Here is a 15,341-nt window from a genome sequence, read left to right on the forward strand (position 1 = left end):
GCCTTCAATCTGTCTCTTCACCATCGCTGCTCAAAAAGTCATAATTCTTCGCCCCTCTCACCAATCTCCTTGCCGCGGGCCGCGCACCACTTTCTATCTCTTTCTCACCTCGCACTCCGTCCTGATCCTCAGCAGCACCCCACCGTACTGCTCCTTCTTGGACAGCCTCAATGTCAGCCGCCAACTCTCTGGCCTCCTTGATCTGATTCGCTTTTTCCAGGGAGTAGCGGCCAGTCATGCCGACGTCGGCTAACATCTCTTTCAAATGCTTGATTTTGGCCTTGGACGTTTCATAGGGTTTCAACTCTTTACCCCACAGCTTGCGGATACCGCATTTTAGCAGCCAGCCTTGGAGACGCTTGATTTCGGCCTGGTCGGGGTCGACATCAGCGCCTGCCCCGGGTCTTGCGGAAGATCTATTAGGCTTCTTGGGCCTTTGCCCCACCGAGTTTTGCCCCTTCCTGGTCTTCTTCTGCTGGCGTGCTTCGTCTAAGAGGACCGACATCTCGCTCTCAGAACCGCCGTCAGCGTTGTTGGTGGCTGCGGTTTCTCCTTCATTTGAGGACTCTTCTGCAACAGCACCGTTTGCCTGCTTCTCGTCCTCATCTTCTTCATTAGAGCCGGCGATCTTTGCTCTCTTAGCATGCGCGGGCGTTGACTTGGTCGGGCGAGGTTTTTGGAGGGCCTTCGATTGTATCGTTTTCGACTTCTCTTGCAGTGCTTCCGAGTCTAGGTCGCTCAAGGGTGAAGACAGGCCGTCGGAAACGTCTCCGTCGCTTTTTGCGATAGCCTTTCGTCTCTTCTTTGGAGCGGACTCTTTCTCTGAGGACTTGCGCTTCAAGGGGGTCTTCTTCCACTGTTTGGGCTTTGGCTGTACGGGAGAGCTCTGTGTGCGTGACTGGATGTCCTAACAGCATTGTTAACTAAATGTGATGCACAAAACCCAACAGTGTTCAAACATACCCACTGCTCGGCTATGATAGCTTTACTCCGCTCTGCCCATTCGTGGTGAGTCTTGTAGAAACCCTTTGTCAACCCCAATTTTGCTTCGGAAGCTTCACGAATGTAGTTGGTCGAGAAGTCTATCCCGTCTCTCTGCGCCTTGACCACTTCGCGTCGCAGACTTCTCTCGAGTTCATGGTCCGGCGGCGCGGGTGTCCTGGAGGCCTCTGAAAGTTCCGAGTCGGACGCGGACATATTGCGTTGACCGATACAAATGGAGTATACCAACTGGGAAGCGAAGAGCGGCAATAAGATGATCAGTCAATTGCGCGCAGGGGTTGGTTGGATCAATGGAAAACGCCTTGGTCGCTTCAGCCCCTTCGACCATTGGATTTGGTTTCGTGATCGCTTCGAGGCTTCTTCCCCGCAAAAACAACGCAGACACGTGATGGTGCTGATCTACTCAGTACGGACCCAGCGAGCCAGTAGGCCTAGCCTTGCTTGATAAGGCATAAGGAAGGTCAGGCGAGCCCGCATCGGATATGTCGGTGTTTGCCGCTTCACCAGTCGAGGCTCCCATTTCTGATTTGCAATCATGTTGCAATTTCCATTGTGTACCTGTCAGGGCGTGTGAGGGTCGATTGCGGTGACCTGAGGAAGGCGTGTGGTGCGCTAGACTTAGAGAACAGATGTCTTTCCCTTTTCCTGTCAGTAAAGCATCTGGCTCCAAGGACGCAGAGGATGAAGACAAGCCACAGAAATATGCCCCGGGAGTTGTCTTGGACAAGGATGGGAAACCGTAAGTTGCTCCTTTCCGGAGGCTCAGCTTTGTCACTGACTGCGGGACAGATGTCGAACCTGTACCTCTTCTGCCGCGTGGATGGCCATGATGAAGCAGAGCGGCAAAAAAACAAAAGCTGCGGCTCCAGTCCCTCCTCCGCGAACCGAATGCCCACCTGACGTCGAGGAGCTCGGGCGCTGTACGTGGACGCTGCTGCACAGCATTGCCGCTACATATCCTGAAGCTGCACCTCCCCAAACTCAATCAATCATGAAGCAATTCATTTCCACTTTCTCTATGCTCTATCCTTGCTGGGTTTGCGCGGAAGATTTTCGAGACTGGATGAAAAAGCCTGGGAACGAACCCAAAGTCAAAGGCCAAGATGACCTGGGTATGTGGATGTGTCAAGCCCACAACGCGGTCAATGTCAAGCTGGGCAAGCCCGAGTTCGACTGCACTCTCTGGAAGCAGAGATGGAAAGATGGGTGGAAGGATGGACGATGCGATTGACAATGGTATGGGACTACCCGACGAGAAGGAGGATTACAGGAAGACGTTGGACTGTATGAACACACGGCATTACGAGGACGGCTGAGGGCGGAGAAAAGATCTTGGACACAGTGCATTAGCGGCGGCGCAACTCCTCTCATCACAGTGGTATGTACTCAGTACTCGATACTGTATTTTGGGGCAAACATGTACGATAAATAGCACAAGGTGTGAGGGGCAGCAGATACATATACTAATGATAGAATAATTGGGTCAAAGATATGTGTCGACTGAAGACATGTCAACCGTTTCCTTGCTGGGGAATTAGCGGAGCCTTGTGTCTGCAGCCTGATAGGCGCAATTTCATTCTCGCCCACCATGTCAACTCCTCCACCACCACAAGAGAAATTGGATTCATACCCCCTCTTGTCTCCCACGAGCCGCAAAAGGCATTGATGACGGGTTCAAGACGCGACATGATTCCAAGAATCCCTTGTCATCCCCACCGCTGAGAACAACAAACCAATATACATTCTTGGGCAAAACCATCCCGGCCACTATTACCTGACTCTCATGGAGAATCTCACGTCTTTCTCCCGTTCGTCCTTGATATCTTATCTTCCGTTGGTTGTTTCTCATCCCCTGCCCCTGTCTTTCTGGCTCTCGGGTTAGCCGCAAACGGGAAGGACCTAAAGACCTTGGCTATTATATATTGAACTGGTTGATCTGGGAGTCGTAGAAGAGACGAAAAAAAAAGACTCCTCCCTTCTAAACCACCCGCTCAGTCTGGAGATTCCCCCCCCTGTGGAGCAACATGAAGGGCAAAAGAAGACGGTGATCTCTCTTCTCCTATTTCCATCTATTTTGATCTACCATGCCCTTCTTTCGCCGACCATCTATACTATCTCTGGTGCTCGCGGCCTTCATCTTGACACTCCTTCTGAACGGCTTCGGCAACTTCTCCCCCGAGCAATCATACCAAGATGGACCATCATATAACCCCTCTCTCTTCTCCCCCGGCACTGCCAAACCAGCTGGAGAGAACTACTCCCGTGTTCTGGTCATGGCGCGCCTGTCGACTGAAGACGCGTCTTGGCTTGACAAGGACCTCCCCGAGCTGCCCAGGAAGATATACACGGTCGACTCGCCCCACTACTCTGGTCTGCCAGCCAACAAAGGTAACGAGGCTATGGCCTATCTGACCTACATAATCGACCACTATGATTCTCTGCCTGACATTGTCTTGTTTTTTCACCCGCCCAAGAAAAGCTGGCACAACAACATCGTGCTGGACACCGATACCGCCATCACCATCAAACTCCTCTCGGACGCCCACGTCATGCGACAGGGCTACTTCAACACGCGCTGCCACCTGGACCCGGGCTGCCCAGACTGGCTGCACGTCGACCGGCCAAAGTGGAGGTACGATCTCCAGCGCAAGCCCGAAGAACCGGCCCTCAGCTCGTCTCTCTTCGACGACCTGTTTGGGAGCGACGTTGCCATTCCCCGCGCCATCTCGCAACCATGCTGTGCACAGTTCGCCGTCTCGGGCGAGCGCATCCGTCAACGCCCACTGAGAGATTACGTGCACTACCGCGACTGGCTGCTCAGGACCGCGCTCGACGACAAAATCTCGGGCCGCATCCTGGAGTATTCATGGCACTACATATTCACGGGCGTTTTTGAGTGGTGCCCGTCGCCACACAGATGCTACTGCGACGGATACGGGATCTGCTTCGAGGGCGGCGAGCAAGGGCTGCGTAAGTGGTTGGACTCGTTTCGGGCGAAGGAGGTCCTGGACAGGAAACTGCAGGGCCTGTGGCGCGGCGGCGACGAGGGCGGCAGCAAGAAATTCAAGAAGATCAAAGATCAAAGCGGCCGGTTGGGCAGGGAGTTGGACGAGGCGAGGGAGCAGGCCCTAAAGAGAGGATTCGATCCACAGATCCGGGCGAAGGAGTACGCCAGGGAGTGGCATGAGGGTGATGGCTTTTGAAAAGTACCCCATCTACCTCGCTACCTACCGACTACCCTGCCCTGCACGGACACGGGAACAGTCAGAACACAAAGACTGCCTAGTGTAGGAGCATGAGCGTACCTAACTGGCCCGTCCACGCGCGACGAGCTAGCAAAGAACCGCCTATCTTTCCCTTCCTTCGTCCTCGGGGGCATGAAATCAACCCACCCCGCCAACTCCGATGCGACGTCTCCTACATTTTTGTACTCTCTTGTCGCGCGCTTTCTCGGGAAGGGTGTCCACGCCGTACGTGCGTCATCAGATATGTCCTCCGGCACACTGGATATTTAGCCTCCGCTACAGGACACAAGACACGAAACCGAGAGACACGAGACAAAACGTCCGTTTGGACAATTGCTCAAATTGGACGGTGCACGGCGCCAATAACCAAAAAAAGGTCGTCTTTCACCTTCTCGACAGTGCTATTATGGGCCAGAGCGCGCGAGGAGGGGGATGGAAAGCCCCGTCTATTAGTATTTCTTAAAATGGATATCTACTCGCCCACTCACTAGTCGGCTAGGTGCTGCTTAGGCGGAACGACAATCAGTCATGAAATGATGGCTGCTCATGGCAAACATCGTTGGAGGTGGAAAACAGTTAAAAGCCATGGGGAGACGCAACCAAAAAGATCATCTCTTCTTCCTGGCTATTCTAATCATACATGTTCCCTTTGAGCAAACTGATATCATGTGATACATCTAAAGGAGTAGCCCTGACGAGGCCGTCTCCGCCCGACAACACTGCATTGCTTCGATAGCGACAATGCTATCCCAGCAACCAGTTTTCTTCGACCAGAATAGTTGGATCGAGCCGACTGAAACCTATTCCGTCTCCAGCATATTTTCAAGCAATACCCATCCCATGTGCACCACGTTCCAGTCCAACGCCGAGCTGTGCGGTGAAGCCCCGTGACCGATGAATATGCCAACGCCCCTCTTGGTATCATAAAGCTGGACAGGGACTCCGCCCCTATGCCGCATCCCGCAACAAATCACAATCGCCAGGAGATACCAGCACTAATAGTTCATGACCATCTCGCCCGACCCAGTCTTCGGATCGTTGGCCCCGTCAAAGTTTCCTGGTGGATAGTCGTCAAGGCTCTTGTACGCCGGTGCTCCTCGACCGCCACCTCCACCAGCAGGTCCACTGTTTCGCCCTCTGTTTTGCCCGCCCGCACCTTGGCCGCCACCACGCTGTCTGGTGCCAACATTTGCGCCTGGATTGTTCCCTCTCCCTCCGGATAGGTTTGGATTGTTGCGATTGTTGAAGTTAGCCTTACTTTGCTGGTTACGTTGTGCAAATCTCCCTCCTCTGTAACCACCATCATCTCTGTCGCTTCCAGCCGCGACCCGCGCATACGAATCCCTGTTCCGCGAGTTCTGTTCGTCTGATGCATATTTCCGCTTATGTCCAGTCTCAGCATCATTGCCAAAATGACCCCTCCGGGTTCCTCCTGGCCATCGTTGACTTCGGGAGTGATCGTCTTCGATTTTCAACATGACCTTGTCAGCTACTGTGGTTTCGAACATGAATGCCCTATCCGGAGGGACGGATTGCCAGGAAGGTATTCTCGCTGCGTCAATCTGCCTGGACCCCTTTCGGACGGCAAGGACAACAAGGGGAGTAGGATCTTGCGTATATATTTGTGTATCTGATACCGGTGCAACACGAGCAGCCCAAATACGGTCTTCAAACTTGGCGATGCCGGTGACCTGCCAAGTGACCTTTTTCCCGCGTCCGCCAACCTTCTTGAGAATGTCGTTCCGAGGATAATAAGGCGTAATGAGGATACTCGAGGCAAAAAGACGAACTTCACCGGAATCAATCATACCAGGTGAGATATTGAACAGTGTCAGGAGACGAGCAGAGTCGGTTTGATTGATCATATAGCCAAAGTAGCAAAACTGCTGGTCGATCTTCAGGTGCTTGCGGACAGTCTTGGTCACAGTTGGGCCCCCATTAGAGATTGCCTCATTATGGCGAGCGACACATCGCTGGACGACCTCGACTTCGGTCTCTGGGTTTAGGGTAGACTTCAACTCACAGACGTGGATCACTTCAGCGGTAATGGGCTTCCGAGGTGGGGGGGGCTGGTCGACTGGGTGCGACAGGAATGATTTGTTCAAACGCTCAAAGTAATCCCTGAAGCCTTTGACGTGTCTGGCGCGATCCTCGTAGATCCGGATCTCGTCCGCATTCTTATACGTAAAGACCAACTCTTTGAGGAATTCCTGCTTGAAAGCCATAGTGCTCTCGAATTGCTGGCTGGAGGGGCCCACTTCCGGTTTCAGCACGACCATGTCAAAGTCGAGTTTCCTTGAGTTACAAATCCTGTTGACCAGATCCGCGAAATACGTCTCTCCTCTCCCGGTGAGCAAGACAGTGAGGACATCCTTGGTTTGACTGCTCAGATCGACAAGTTCGACCACAGTTTCGTTCCAGTGACCCTCCCATGCGCGGGGTTCTTCGGTCTCAAGCCCGTCTCCTGTGGCTGCAAGGATGCTGTTGTCATGCCACCATCCTCCATAGGCGAGAGTCTCGTATGTCTGAAGCAGGCTGACCGTAGGTTGCGCCCATATCTGGGGGTTAGGTAGGGGACTGTTGAAGAGAGTGTTGTCAAAGTCGTAGACGTGAATAGCCTTGATTGTAGGGACAAGAGGTAATTCCTTGCTTTTGCATGACCACCGTCTGAGGCCAATCAGCGAATAGGTGGTCTTCATGGTGAGATTGAAGTATGCGTGTGTGCTAAAGCTAGGCTGACAAAGTCGAAACGTTCGCGGGGTCGGAGATGATCGCTGTCATTGAGACCGCAGGGTGAGGCCAAAGAAGAATCGATGTGCTTGCAGGCGCATCTGAGGCTGTGATGACTGACAAGCCAAAGGCGAACGGATCTTAAGAATCTGCTCCGCCGTCGAGAGCAAAGAGAAAGGAGTGAAACAAATCAGGAAGGAAACGCCAGCATTCAATACAGGGAGTAGTTTATGGGTCAAAGCAGTGCATGGCAAGATGCGTTGCAAGGCAGGAAGGCGAAGAGGCGCTGGAGGTGGTGGAGGTGGCTCGGTGGTTTGGCATCGGCTAACTTGCCTTGAAATTCCATCACATGCACCACACGAACTTGGATGAAGGGTCGAAGGGGAAAAAGCCTTCCATGTGCTGGAAATACATCTACTGCAGAGAATGCCCTTTGGTACCAGAGAATTCGACTCAAGAGACCCTTCCACCCGCTTCCTGCACACCCCGTGTCTCCGTCATCAGCGTTAGTGCCCGAATCACATTAGGAGCCTTGCTTCGCCGTATCCGAAAGCCCCCAAACCCGTAGACAATATCACCTCCATCAAGCCGATGCATGGCTTTGACTGACTCCACTATATCATATGGATCAACCTTCATGTCGATGGGCTTCAAGCTGGACTAGCTTGTCTAAGCGGTCAAGAAAGAATTGTCTTCATAAGGATGTCGTCCTGGATTCTCATCGCTCGCCGGGGGAAGAATCTGGCTTGAGGTCGGATGCTGTTGATCCCCATATCGTATAATGGTAGGAGGACATTATCTATCGCAGATTTGAACACCGAGAACAGCCTGAGAGTCGGTCCAAAGGCTTCTGCGGTAGGGGACTTGTCCTAGACCACCTGCCATCCGCGGAAGCCTTTGGACACAAGACTTGAGCCTCGATACTCTACCTCTGCAGGGTGAGAAAGTTGCCGCCCTGGAACCCGTCATTTGCCAATAGATGCGAGAGACGTACCAGCCTGGACGAATTTGTCATTACTTGTCGTGATGACCACTCACCATCCGAGATTTGGCCTGGTCTTGGGAGTGCGCAATTCCCTTGCCGAAGACACCCTACTCGGCCAAGGCATTGGATTCATTTTGAGACGACAAACCAACTATCCCTGGCTGTGATTTACAGGATGAGCAAGGAAACAATCAGCCGAGAAGAGAAGAGAAGAGAAGAGAACGATACCCCTGTGAAAATTCTGCGAAAACTCTGCTCGCTGTTATGTATAATACACTAGCAGCCTACGCCCTTTCACTACCGCCAAGCAGCGACATCTACCATACCCAGATATCCACTCATTTCTAGGGCTTATATTTTATTAACCAGAAAATGTCCTCAAGATTGACAGCCCGATCTCGGGCCATCGAGCGGTGTTTGAAAAACGGTCCCCCCTGTAACGTAGGGCTGCTCAATCGCCTATCTTAGCTTGGGAACACTGCGTCAGGGGGACCAGACCCAATATTCCAATGCTTCCACAGCCGGACAGGACCGTCCAGGGACGCCTGGCGAGATCTGGCTAGGAAGCGGCGGCGGGATAGGACAATGTATCCAGGTAAGTCTTTAGTTCGAAAGGTAAGTTGCACGAGGTAAGTCTCCCCTTTTTTTGCGCTCTCTTCTTTTTTGGTGGCCTGTTTGTTTTCAGAATATTGGGCTACAATCTGTTGTGTGTAGGTGGGCGGAGAGTGCAAAAGTTCCAACGGCGCGGCAGAATTGAAAAAAAAAAAAAACACCCAAAAACAAAGTCCAACCAAACAAAGTCCAACCAAACAAAGTCCAACCAACCAATCAAACAAACCGAAAAAGAACACGAATAAAAACAAGACTATCCACAGGCAGCGAGGGTTCATTTGGCGTTTCATTCAAGCTCCCACCGGGAATGCCGCTATCTTGTCAGGTCGTCTCCGTTCAAATTCTCTCTGCCTCACAGCAACGCCTTCGGCTTCTTATTGTGTTTGACCTCCTCTAGGAAAGGCATTACAGCCTCCAAGAACTTCTCGGGTTGATCGATATTGACAGCATGGCCAGCATTCGGTACAACAACTTTTCTCGCCCCAGGTATCTTCTTGGCCATGTACTCACTTGCCGCTAAAAAGGGAGTATCATCGGCCCCCACGACCACCAGACTAGGCACCTTGACATTCGGCAACGAATCAATGACTTTCGAATCCCTTTGTGCAAGCATACCGCGCGCGGCAAGCGCTAGCCCTTTCGCGTCGCGGTGGCTCACAGTGGCTCTCTCGGCACTCATGCCCTGCAAGACGCCCAGTCCTTCGCTTTCGAACTTCTTCCCCGTCGCATGGGCAGTCTTGTTCCACTCTTCACGAGCAGCGTCCTTCTTGAAGCCTGGGCCCGTGTCGATGATGAGCAGCGCACGCACTCTCTCGGGGTAGACGCGATAGAATGCCAGCGACATGTATCCGCCCAATGAGAGACCACCGACAATGGCGATACTGCCGCGACCGCAGACTTGGTCGAGAATCGCCGCCATGTCTTCGACCGTGTGGGCTTCGCTGTACATGGATTGGTCGGCAGGATAGTCAGATGACCCATGCCCGCGCATGTCCCAGAGAATGAGCCTGAAGCTCTTTGAGAGAGCGGCGATTTGACCGGCCCACATGGCAGAAGTGGATGAGTAGCCATGGGTCAGCAGAAGAGGAGGCCCGCTCCCGTGAACTTCATAGTACAATCGAACACCGTTACGGGCGAGGTATGGCATGTTTGGATATGGGACACAGTACAACGAGAAAGACTGTGGGTGATGTTAGGATACAGATGCGCCTGATATTGGCTCAGCATTCCTTTTATCCCGGCCGGTCTAGGTACCTGTGGAAGAACCGACGTCCGGGGAACCGAGGCGATATTTCAATAATGCGGGGGACGGAGTAATACTGCGTGTTGTGGAGTAGGTCTACCCGCGCCGAACGGCCGCTTTTACAGTAATATCACTCTCCTAGCGTCTTGACTATAATTCCCAGCAGTATGATTAGCTTGAGGAGCAAGGCTGGCGGAGCTCAGCCTTAGGGGGCCTTATGTCTGTTCAGAGCAGCGACGGGGCTGTCCCGAACGGGTGACGCGATTCGGCGTTGGAGTTAGATGTCTTCTCTGTCGGCGATATCTCAATGTGGATGGATGCCACCATCGAAAAGGATCTTGCCCCAAGCATCTCCTTAAATTAGCTACATAGTCATCTAGCCGCATCTCCCCCATGAGGGTTTTCTCCACTTAAAATTGTAGCGAGGATGTGAGCAGCGTTCATTGGCATTCCTGAATCCGGGAGCGGGCGAGCGCAGTGTTGATTTGATTGCAATGTACCTTTCTGCCGCAATACTCGTAATCACTGCTGCTGTTGAAGTTAAGCGGTTGAAGCGGGTATATCAACCCCACGCCGATGGCTTTGTTCGATCGGTCTCCATTAAGCCCCATTTTTGGCTTCCCAAGAACTACGGCAAGCACGACACTTGGGTTTTGAACTAACTCTACTCGCCTTGCCGTTGAGCTTTCAGGATCTCTAGGCTATCATAAGTCCTGAGAAGATGGCATCCGTCTTGGAGGATGTCCGGGTCGCCGTCTTCCCAGAGTTCGGGAGGATTGAGAGATCGAATCAGAGCGCAAAGAGAGCATCCCCAGTCGATGTCTTTTACTTGACGTCTTACGCTAGGCGCCATGACCACATCACCTACTCGATATGGCGAAGATTTTCTCGAAATCGGATTGTTGTACACTGCGGGCAGAGCGGACTTTGCTGGGCTGTGTTATGAACCTCGTCGAGTATTGAGGGGTCATCTAGCAGCTTTTGGCGCGCAGGAAATGCGAGTGCCTGCGTTTCAGACAACAAAGGCTGGTGCACGTTCTCTGGGAATGCTTCGGTGTGTGGGCGCTTCATAGCTGATAGTAACTGTGCGAGGGCGTAGAAAATCGGATTCGTCACCCCTTATGGAACCCAAGTTGGAGTTTGATATATATTCTCTAGGTGTAAGAAGAGATTGTGGAAATTCGCAGCCCGAAGTTTGCAACGAGAACAGAGGAGAGGAAAGGAGGCTGTGTGTAAAAATCGTGTGGTAGTGGTTCGGTGTCGAGAGTATGTATTGAGGTGTGTATGAAAAGTCCTCACAGTGCTTCTCTTCCAGGGCAGGCAATCCTCCCGTGGGGTTCGCCGGTAGGTGCCTGCCAGCAAGCCATCGTTTAGTGGTCTTGACTACTACCGGTGGGCGTTTGGGCTGGGAAATCAACAGTTCCCGGGAGCCTTTGGCAGGGACTAGGAACTCTGTCGTCTTGGTGGGCCCAGGCTGCGACACGAAGGGGTCCTATGTCTTCCGCCACCAAGTCCACGACGCATTCACCCTCTCACCGCATGCTGAGCCCATTAAATCTACCGGAGAGACGCCATGCATCACCGAGAGGGAGCATCAAGTCCTCGAGGTTCAAGAATTCTAATGCTGACCATCAACACGATCTACATTTGTGGCGGAGCACAATACCCATCCACGAAAGGGAAGGAGATTCCTCCGGCCAACGCCAATCTTGACGAGAAAGATGAATTACAGCCCAACACACAAACAAACTCAAACGGATCTAGACCAAGCGATGACAGTACCGATAGGAGCATGAATCGGACTCAACCGGCTCGAAAGCGTTTCGCGCTTTCAAAGTGCGTTTGCCCTCATTCTGTAGAGGAGACCTCGTTGGATCAATATCTGATGCACTTGAGACTACCCGCATTGTTCTTGGCTGGATCGAACCGGAACTCTATGCTGACGACGGCGATGAGGGTAGTCTCCAATACGACTAAAAGCTTGTCGAACGAGGGCTGAATCGGAACGTTGATGGACAGAGTAGGGAATGCGTATACTCGGTATGTATGGCCCAGAAGATCTCACTAGACCACCCCTCTCTTTAATCCACAATGAAAATTCCCGGCACATGCATATGCTCGTTCAGGAATCATCATGCCGAAAGTTGTTTTCTCTTGTGTGCGGAGTATATATTTTGCCAGGATCAACATCATCGACTAATCCTGAGCTTGTGGCTAGGATCAATTCGTGCCCGCCCTCTTTTTCCCCTCCGTTATTGTTGCATGGGTTCTGCAAAGCCGTACTTTAGACTCGCGAAAGACTTCACGGTCAGCTGTTCGAGCTCTTCATTCCACGCAGCAGGCGGCGGCGCCTCAGAAGGGACGTCGCTCATGTCCAAATCCTCGTGCCGCTCCATGACCTCGGTCAGCAGCTGCCGGAATATCCTCCACGCTCGGTAAGACGACAGCGAATTGTTGCTCATGCACCAGAGATATGCCATTGCCTTGCGCAAGTATGTCACTACCTGTGGTATCTCGTCCCTAAAATGGGGCGCGCCGAGAGCGAGCTCCAGCAGCAACACAGAAGCTGCTTGCGCCACAAAATGGAGGAGCGCCCACCAAGGAAGCAGTTGGTACGCCTCATGGGCAGTGGGGTAGTCCGGCATCAGAGACAACATGGACATGGCTGCATGCACGCAGGCTCGTGCCGAACTTCGGTTGAATTCTTTCGAATGGACCGACTCATCCTCAATCAGCACCTCGCAGAGGCATGGGCGATTGAGGATCATCTCCACGCTGTGGTAATACATGGCTAGTTCGATCTTAATTCGAGGATCCGTGTCCGTAGGATCCTGGCCCTGGAGAGCCAACTCCTGAGGGAGACTCTCGGCCCAGGCTCTCAACTCCGTCTCTAAATTGCCCATCTTCCGTTGGACCTCATACCACGAATCTTCAGACGTCCCGCTGTACATCTGCGATGCAACCTTGTCACTTAGGCGACAGAGATATAGTCGTTGAGGCAAGTACGAAGTGGGGATGCTGCGTCCTACCGATGCAAAACTTTTCCAAGGGACCACTCCGCCGGTCATCTGGGATGTATTGCGGCACGCATTCAAGTAGTCGAGCCAAGTCTTCCTCGAGCCAGCCGGCGACTGGAAATTGTCGATTTGTCCAGAGAATTCTTGGACTTCTTGCGGAACCGACCAGAAATGGTCTATAGGTATGGTCACATCCGACAAGAATATGGATTTAGGCCGCCCCGTAATTTCGGCAATCAAGATCTCGAGGCTGTAGAGCGAATACCACGTGCGAGCTCGCCGTGCCTTGTCCGCTTCGCTCACGCGCGGATCGGTTATTCTCAAGTGCAGACCGAGTGCCGTGGCATGACGGGTAGCATGGCCTAGCGTATTCCACGCCCTGTTCGAGTGATTAGGATACTTGAGCCCAACAAGATCACAGGAACGTACCGCGTGATGGATCCGTTGACAAAAAGGTAGAAAGCCAAAAGGCCAATGCCTTGGACGCGCTCAATATCAGGATGATCGAACATGACTCTGTGGTCGAGGCCCAGGGCCCGCGCCCTTGCATAGTAGAGCAGATGTTCTCCATGGTTATCCTGGTCGGCCATTTCAGTTATCTGTAGCCACTTCGACCCAATAGCCCACACGAGATTTGCCAACGACAACCAGCGTCGTTGTGTCCACGACGACGGAGTCGACCCTTTGCCCGAAAAGGAGAATGCTCGTTGCAGAAATTCTTCGCGTAGAACAAAATGGAATGCACCTTGCATCGAATGAAAGAATGCTTCGGACAAGATCACCACAGACTTTTCAGGAGGCCAGTGAGATGGATCCACGTAATCCTCATCTACGGCCAATACATTGGTGTCATCCATGAAATAGACGAAGTCTGTAGTTGTTGCGGGATGCTCATCCATTTCTGCTGCGTGCAACGTAGCAGGCTCTGCGGCCTTGTGTCCTCGAACTGTCTCAAACGCACGCTGAATCCAAGAGACCTCTGACATCTTCCCAATGAAGCCAGAGGCGCCACCTCCGAGATCCAGGGACACAATATGGTTCAACTCCCCTTGTTTGCGGGGAGAACCCACGCTCGACCCCGCCTTGGTTTCACCGGAAACTTCGCTTTTTTGTAACCGATGTCGGCTCGACGAAGACGATGGAAGTTGTGAGCTAGAAGGGGCGATCCGGCTCCGCGACTGGCTGCTTGGCTCGCGTCCAGGCTCTTCTTCTTCCTCTTCTTCATCATCTCGTTCCGAGTACTGACAAGTTTGTTAGGCGCTGAAAGAATTCGGGACTGTGTGAGATACACCAATGACTACCTTTGACAAGATCTCCATGACATTGCCGTGCTCCTCTGGTCGGAAGCCTGGCCACCCTGTGACTGAGCGGAGGACGCCGACTAACTTGGTATTCTCTTCTTCCAACAAGCTGACGCGGTCTAGGCTTTCGGCCAGATCTCTGCTCAAAGTCAGCGACATATGTTGGGGATTAGCCACACCATTCATACTTTTTGTTGCGCTCCCGTTTGCGATCACCGTAAACGCAGGTTGCGTCGTCTTTGACGCATTTGGAACATCGCTCACCTCCGGAACACTTTGTCCGCATCATGCGACAACGATCGCAAGCGTGTGAAGTGCGCACTTTGGAAGGGTTGGTCTTCTTTGAAGAGCGTGGCTTGGGAGGAGAAGTTCCCCGCCGGCGCTGGCCCTGCGACGGGCCAGCGTGATCCCTCCTGGGACTCGACATGATGACCCGGGTTTTTGTGTTCCAGAGAGGGCGAACCGACCACAGACCAAGAATTATAAGCACAGAGAAGGCCTTGGCCGGCTAACCTGTAAATGGAGCAACATAGGAGGCGACGAAGTAGAATTGCTAATGGTAGATCCTCGTATCAGGCAGTACCGAAAGCGATCATATGGACGTTGCTGAGACTTTGAATTCGAGAGGTAGGCATTTGAAAATTGCAAGATGGATCAACCTTTAGCGTCTTGCGAAAGGACGATCAAAATGGCTTTTCAAGTGAACAGGGCAGACAGGACTGTTGTTCCCGCCTGTTTGGAGTAACATGTCCCTCGAGCCCTCTCATGATGACGGAAAATGGAGCGACTAAGGTCCACCATATGCAGATTCCAGGCCAATTGGGCATGGTCCGCAAGATGTTTCCGGTGCTGTCCCGCGAATGATGGAACAGGGAAGGTTGTGGCTTTTTATGCTCACCCTGAGCCGATCCCTGCGGCGGCGGCCACTGCCATCCTCCAAAGACCCAGAGGCGATAGGGGAAAGGCAATGCTGGTGATGCCAAAGACCTGTTAAGCTCCTTTTTCTTTCACTCTCACTCACTTCGCCTTGCCCTCAGATCATCTCTATCTCACCGTTCAGAAAACATTGCGACGCCCTATACTCAAGATGCACGATTCTCACCATGAGAGGTCACAGGAAAAGCTGCTGCGGTCGCCACGCACACAGCACTTCTATGCCCGGTAGAGTCGAGGGCCGGTCCAAAGATCCCACTCCGGGCCGCCGTG

The 15,341-nt window shown here is 52.7% G+C and overlaps 6 protein-coding genes across 6 annotated transcripts; 2 read left to right on the top strand and 4 right to left on the bottom strand.

Moving 5' to 3' along the window:
- Positions 1 to 4: 4 nt before the first annotated feature.
- Z519_10124 (uncharacterized protein) lies at positions 5 to 1,197 on the bottom strand (the record flags this gene model as incomplete). The annotated part of the gene is made up of 2 exons (XM_016767842.1): positions 5 to 907; positions 964 to 1,197. The coding sequence occupies 2 exons, from the start codon at positions 1,195 to 1,197 to the stop codon at positions 5 to 7; spliced, it is 1,137 nt and encodes a 378-aa protein (XP_016615940.1).
- A 434-nt stretch (positions 1,198 to 1,631) lies between these two features.
- Z519_10125 (uncharacterized protein) lies at positions 1,632 to 2,233 on the top strand (the record flags this gene model as incomplete). The annotated part of the gene is made up of 2 exons (XM_016767843.1): positions 1,632 to 1,741; positions 1,792 to 2,233. The coding sequence occupies 2 exons, from the start codon at positions 1,632 to 1,634 to the stop codon at positions 2,231 to 2,233; spliced, it is 552 nt and encodes a 183-aa protein (XP_016615941.1).
- An 853-nt stretch (positions 2,234 to 3,086) lies between these two features.
- Positions 3,087 to 4,205, top strand: Z519_10126 (uncharacterized protein; the record flags this gene model as incomplete). Its single annotated transcript, XM_016767844.1, has 1 exon — positions 3,087 to 4,205. The coding sequence occupies one exon, from the start codon at positions 3,087 to 3,089 to the stop codon at positions 4,203 to 4,205; it is 1,119 nt and encodes a 372-aa protein (XP_016615942.1).
- A 1,037-nt stretch (positions 4,206 to 5,242) lies between these two features.
- Z519_10127 (uncharacterized protein) lies at positions 5,243 to 6,946 on the bottom strand (the record flags this gene model as incomplete). Its single annotated transcript, XM_016767845.1, has 1 exon — positions 5,243 to 6,946. The coding sequence occupies one exon, from the start codon at positions 6,944 to 6,946 to the stop codon at positions 5,243 to 5,245; it is 1,704 nt and encodes a 567-aa protein (XP_016615943.1).
- Positions 6,947 to 8,926: 1,980 nt separating this feature from the next.
- On the bottom strand, positions 8,927 to 9,721 carry Z519_10128 (uncharacterized protein; the record flags this gene model as incomplete). Its single annotated transcript, XM_016767846.1, has 1 exon — positions 8,927 to 9,721. One exon carries the CDS (start codon positions 9,719 to 9,721, stop codon positions 8,927 to 8,929), a length of 795 nt encoding a protein of 264 aa, XP_016615944.1.
- Positions 9,722 to 12,069: 2,348 nt separating this feature from the next.
- On the bottom strand, positions 12,070 to 14,562 carry Z519_10129 (uncharacterized protein; the record flags this gene model as incomplete). The annotated part of the gene is made up of 4 exons (XM_016767847.1): positions 12,070 to 13,213; positions 13,264 to 14,050; positions 14,126 to 14,274; positions 14,324 to 14,562. 4 exons carry the CDS (start codon positions 14,560 to 14,562, stop codon positions 12,070 to 12,072), a joined length of 2,319 nt encoding a protein of 772 aa, XP_016615945.1.
- Between the last annotated feature and the right edge of the window lie 779 nt (positions 14,563 to 15,341).

Source organism: Cladophialophora bantiana, assembly GCF_000835475.1.
Source record: "Cladophialophora bantiana CBS 173.52 unplaced genomic scaffold supercont1.17, whole genome shotgun sequence".
Classification (NCBI taxonomy): Eukaryota; Fungi; Ascomycota; class Eurotiomycetes; order Chaetothyriales; family Herpotrichiellaceae; genus Cladophialophora; species Cladophialophora bantiana.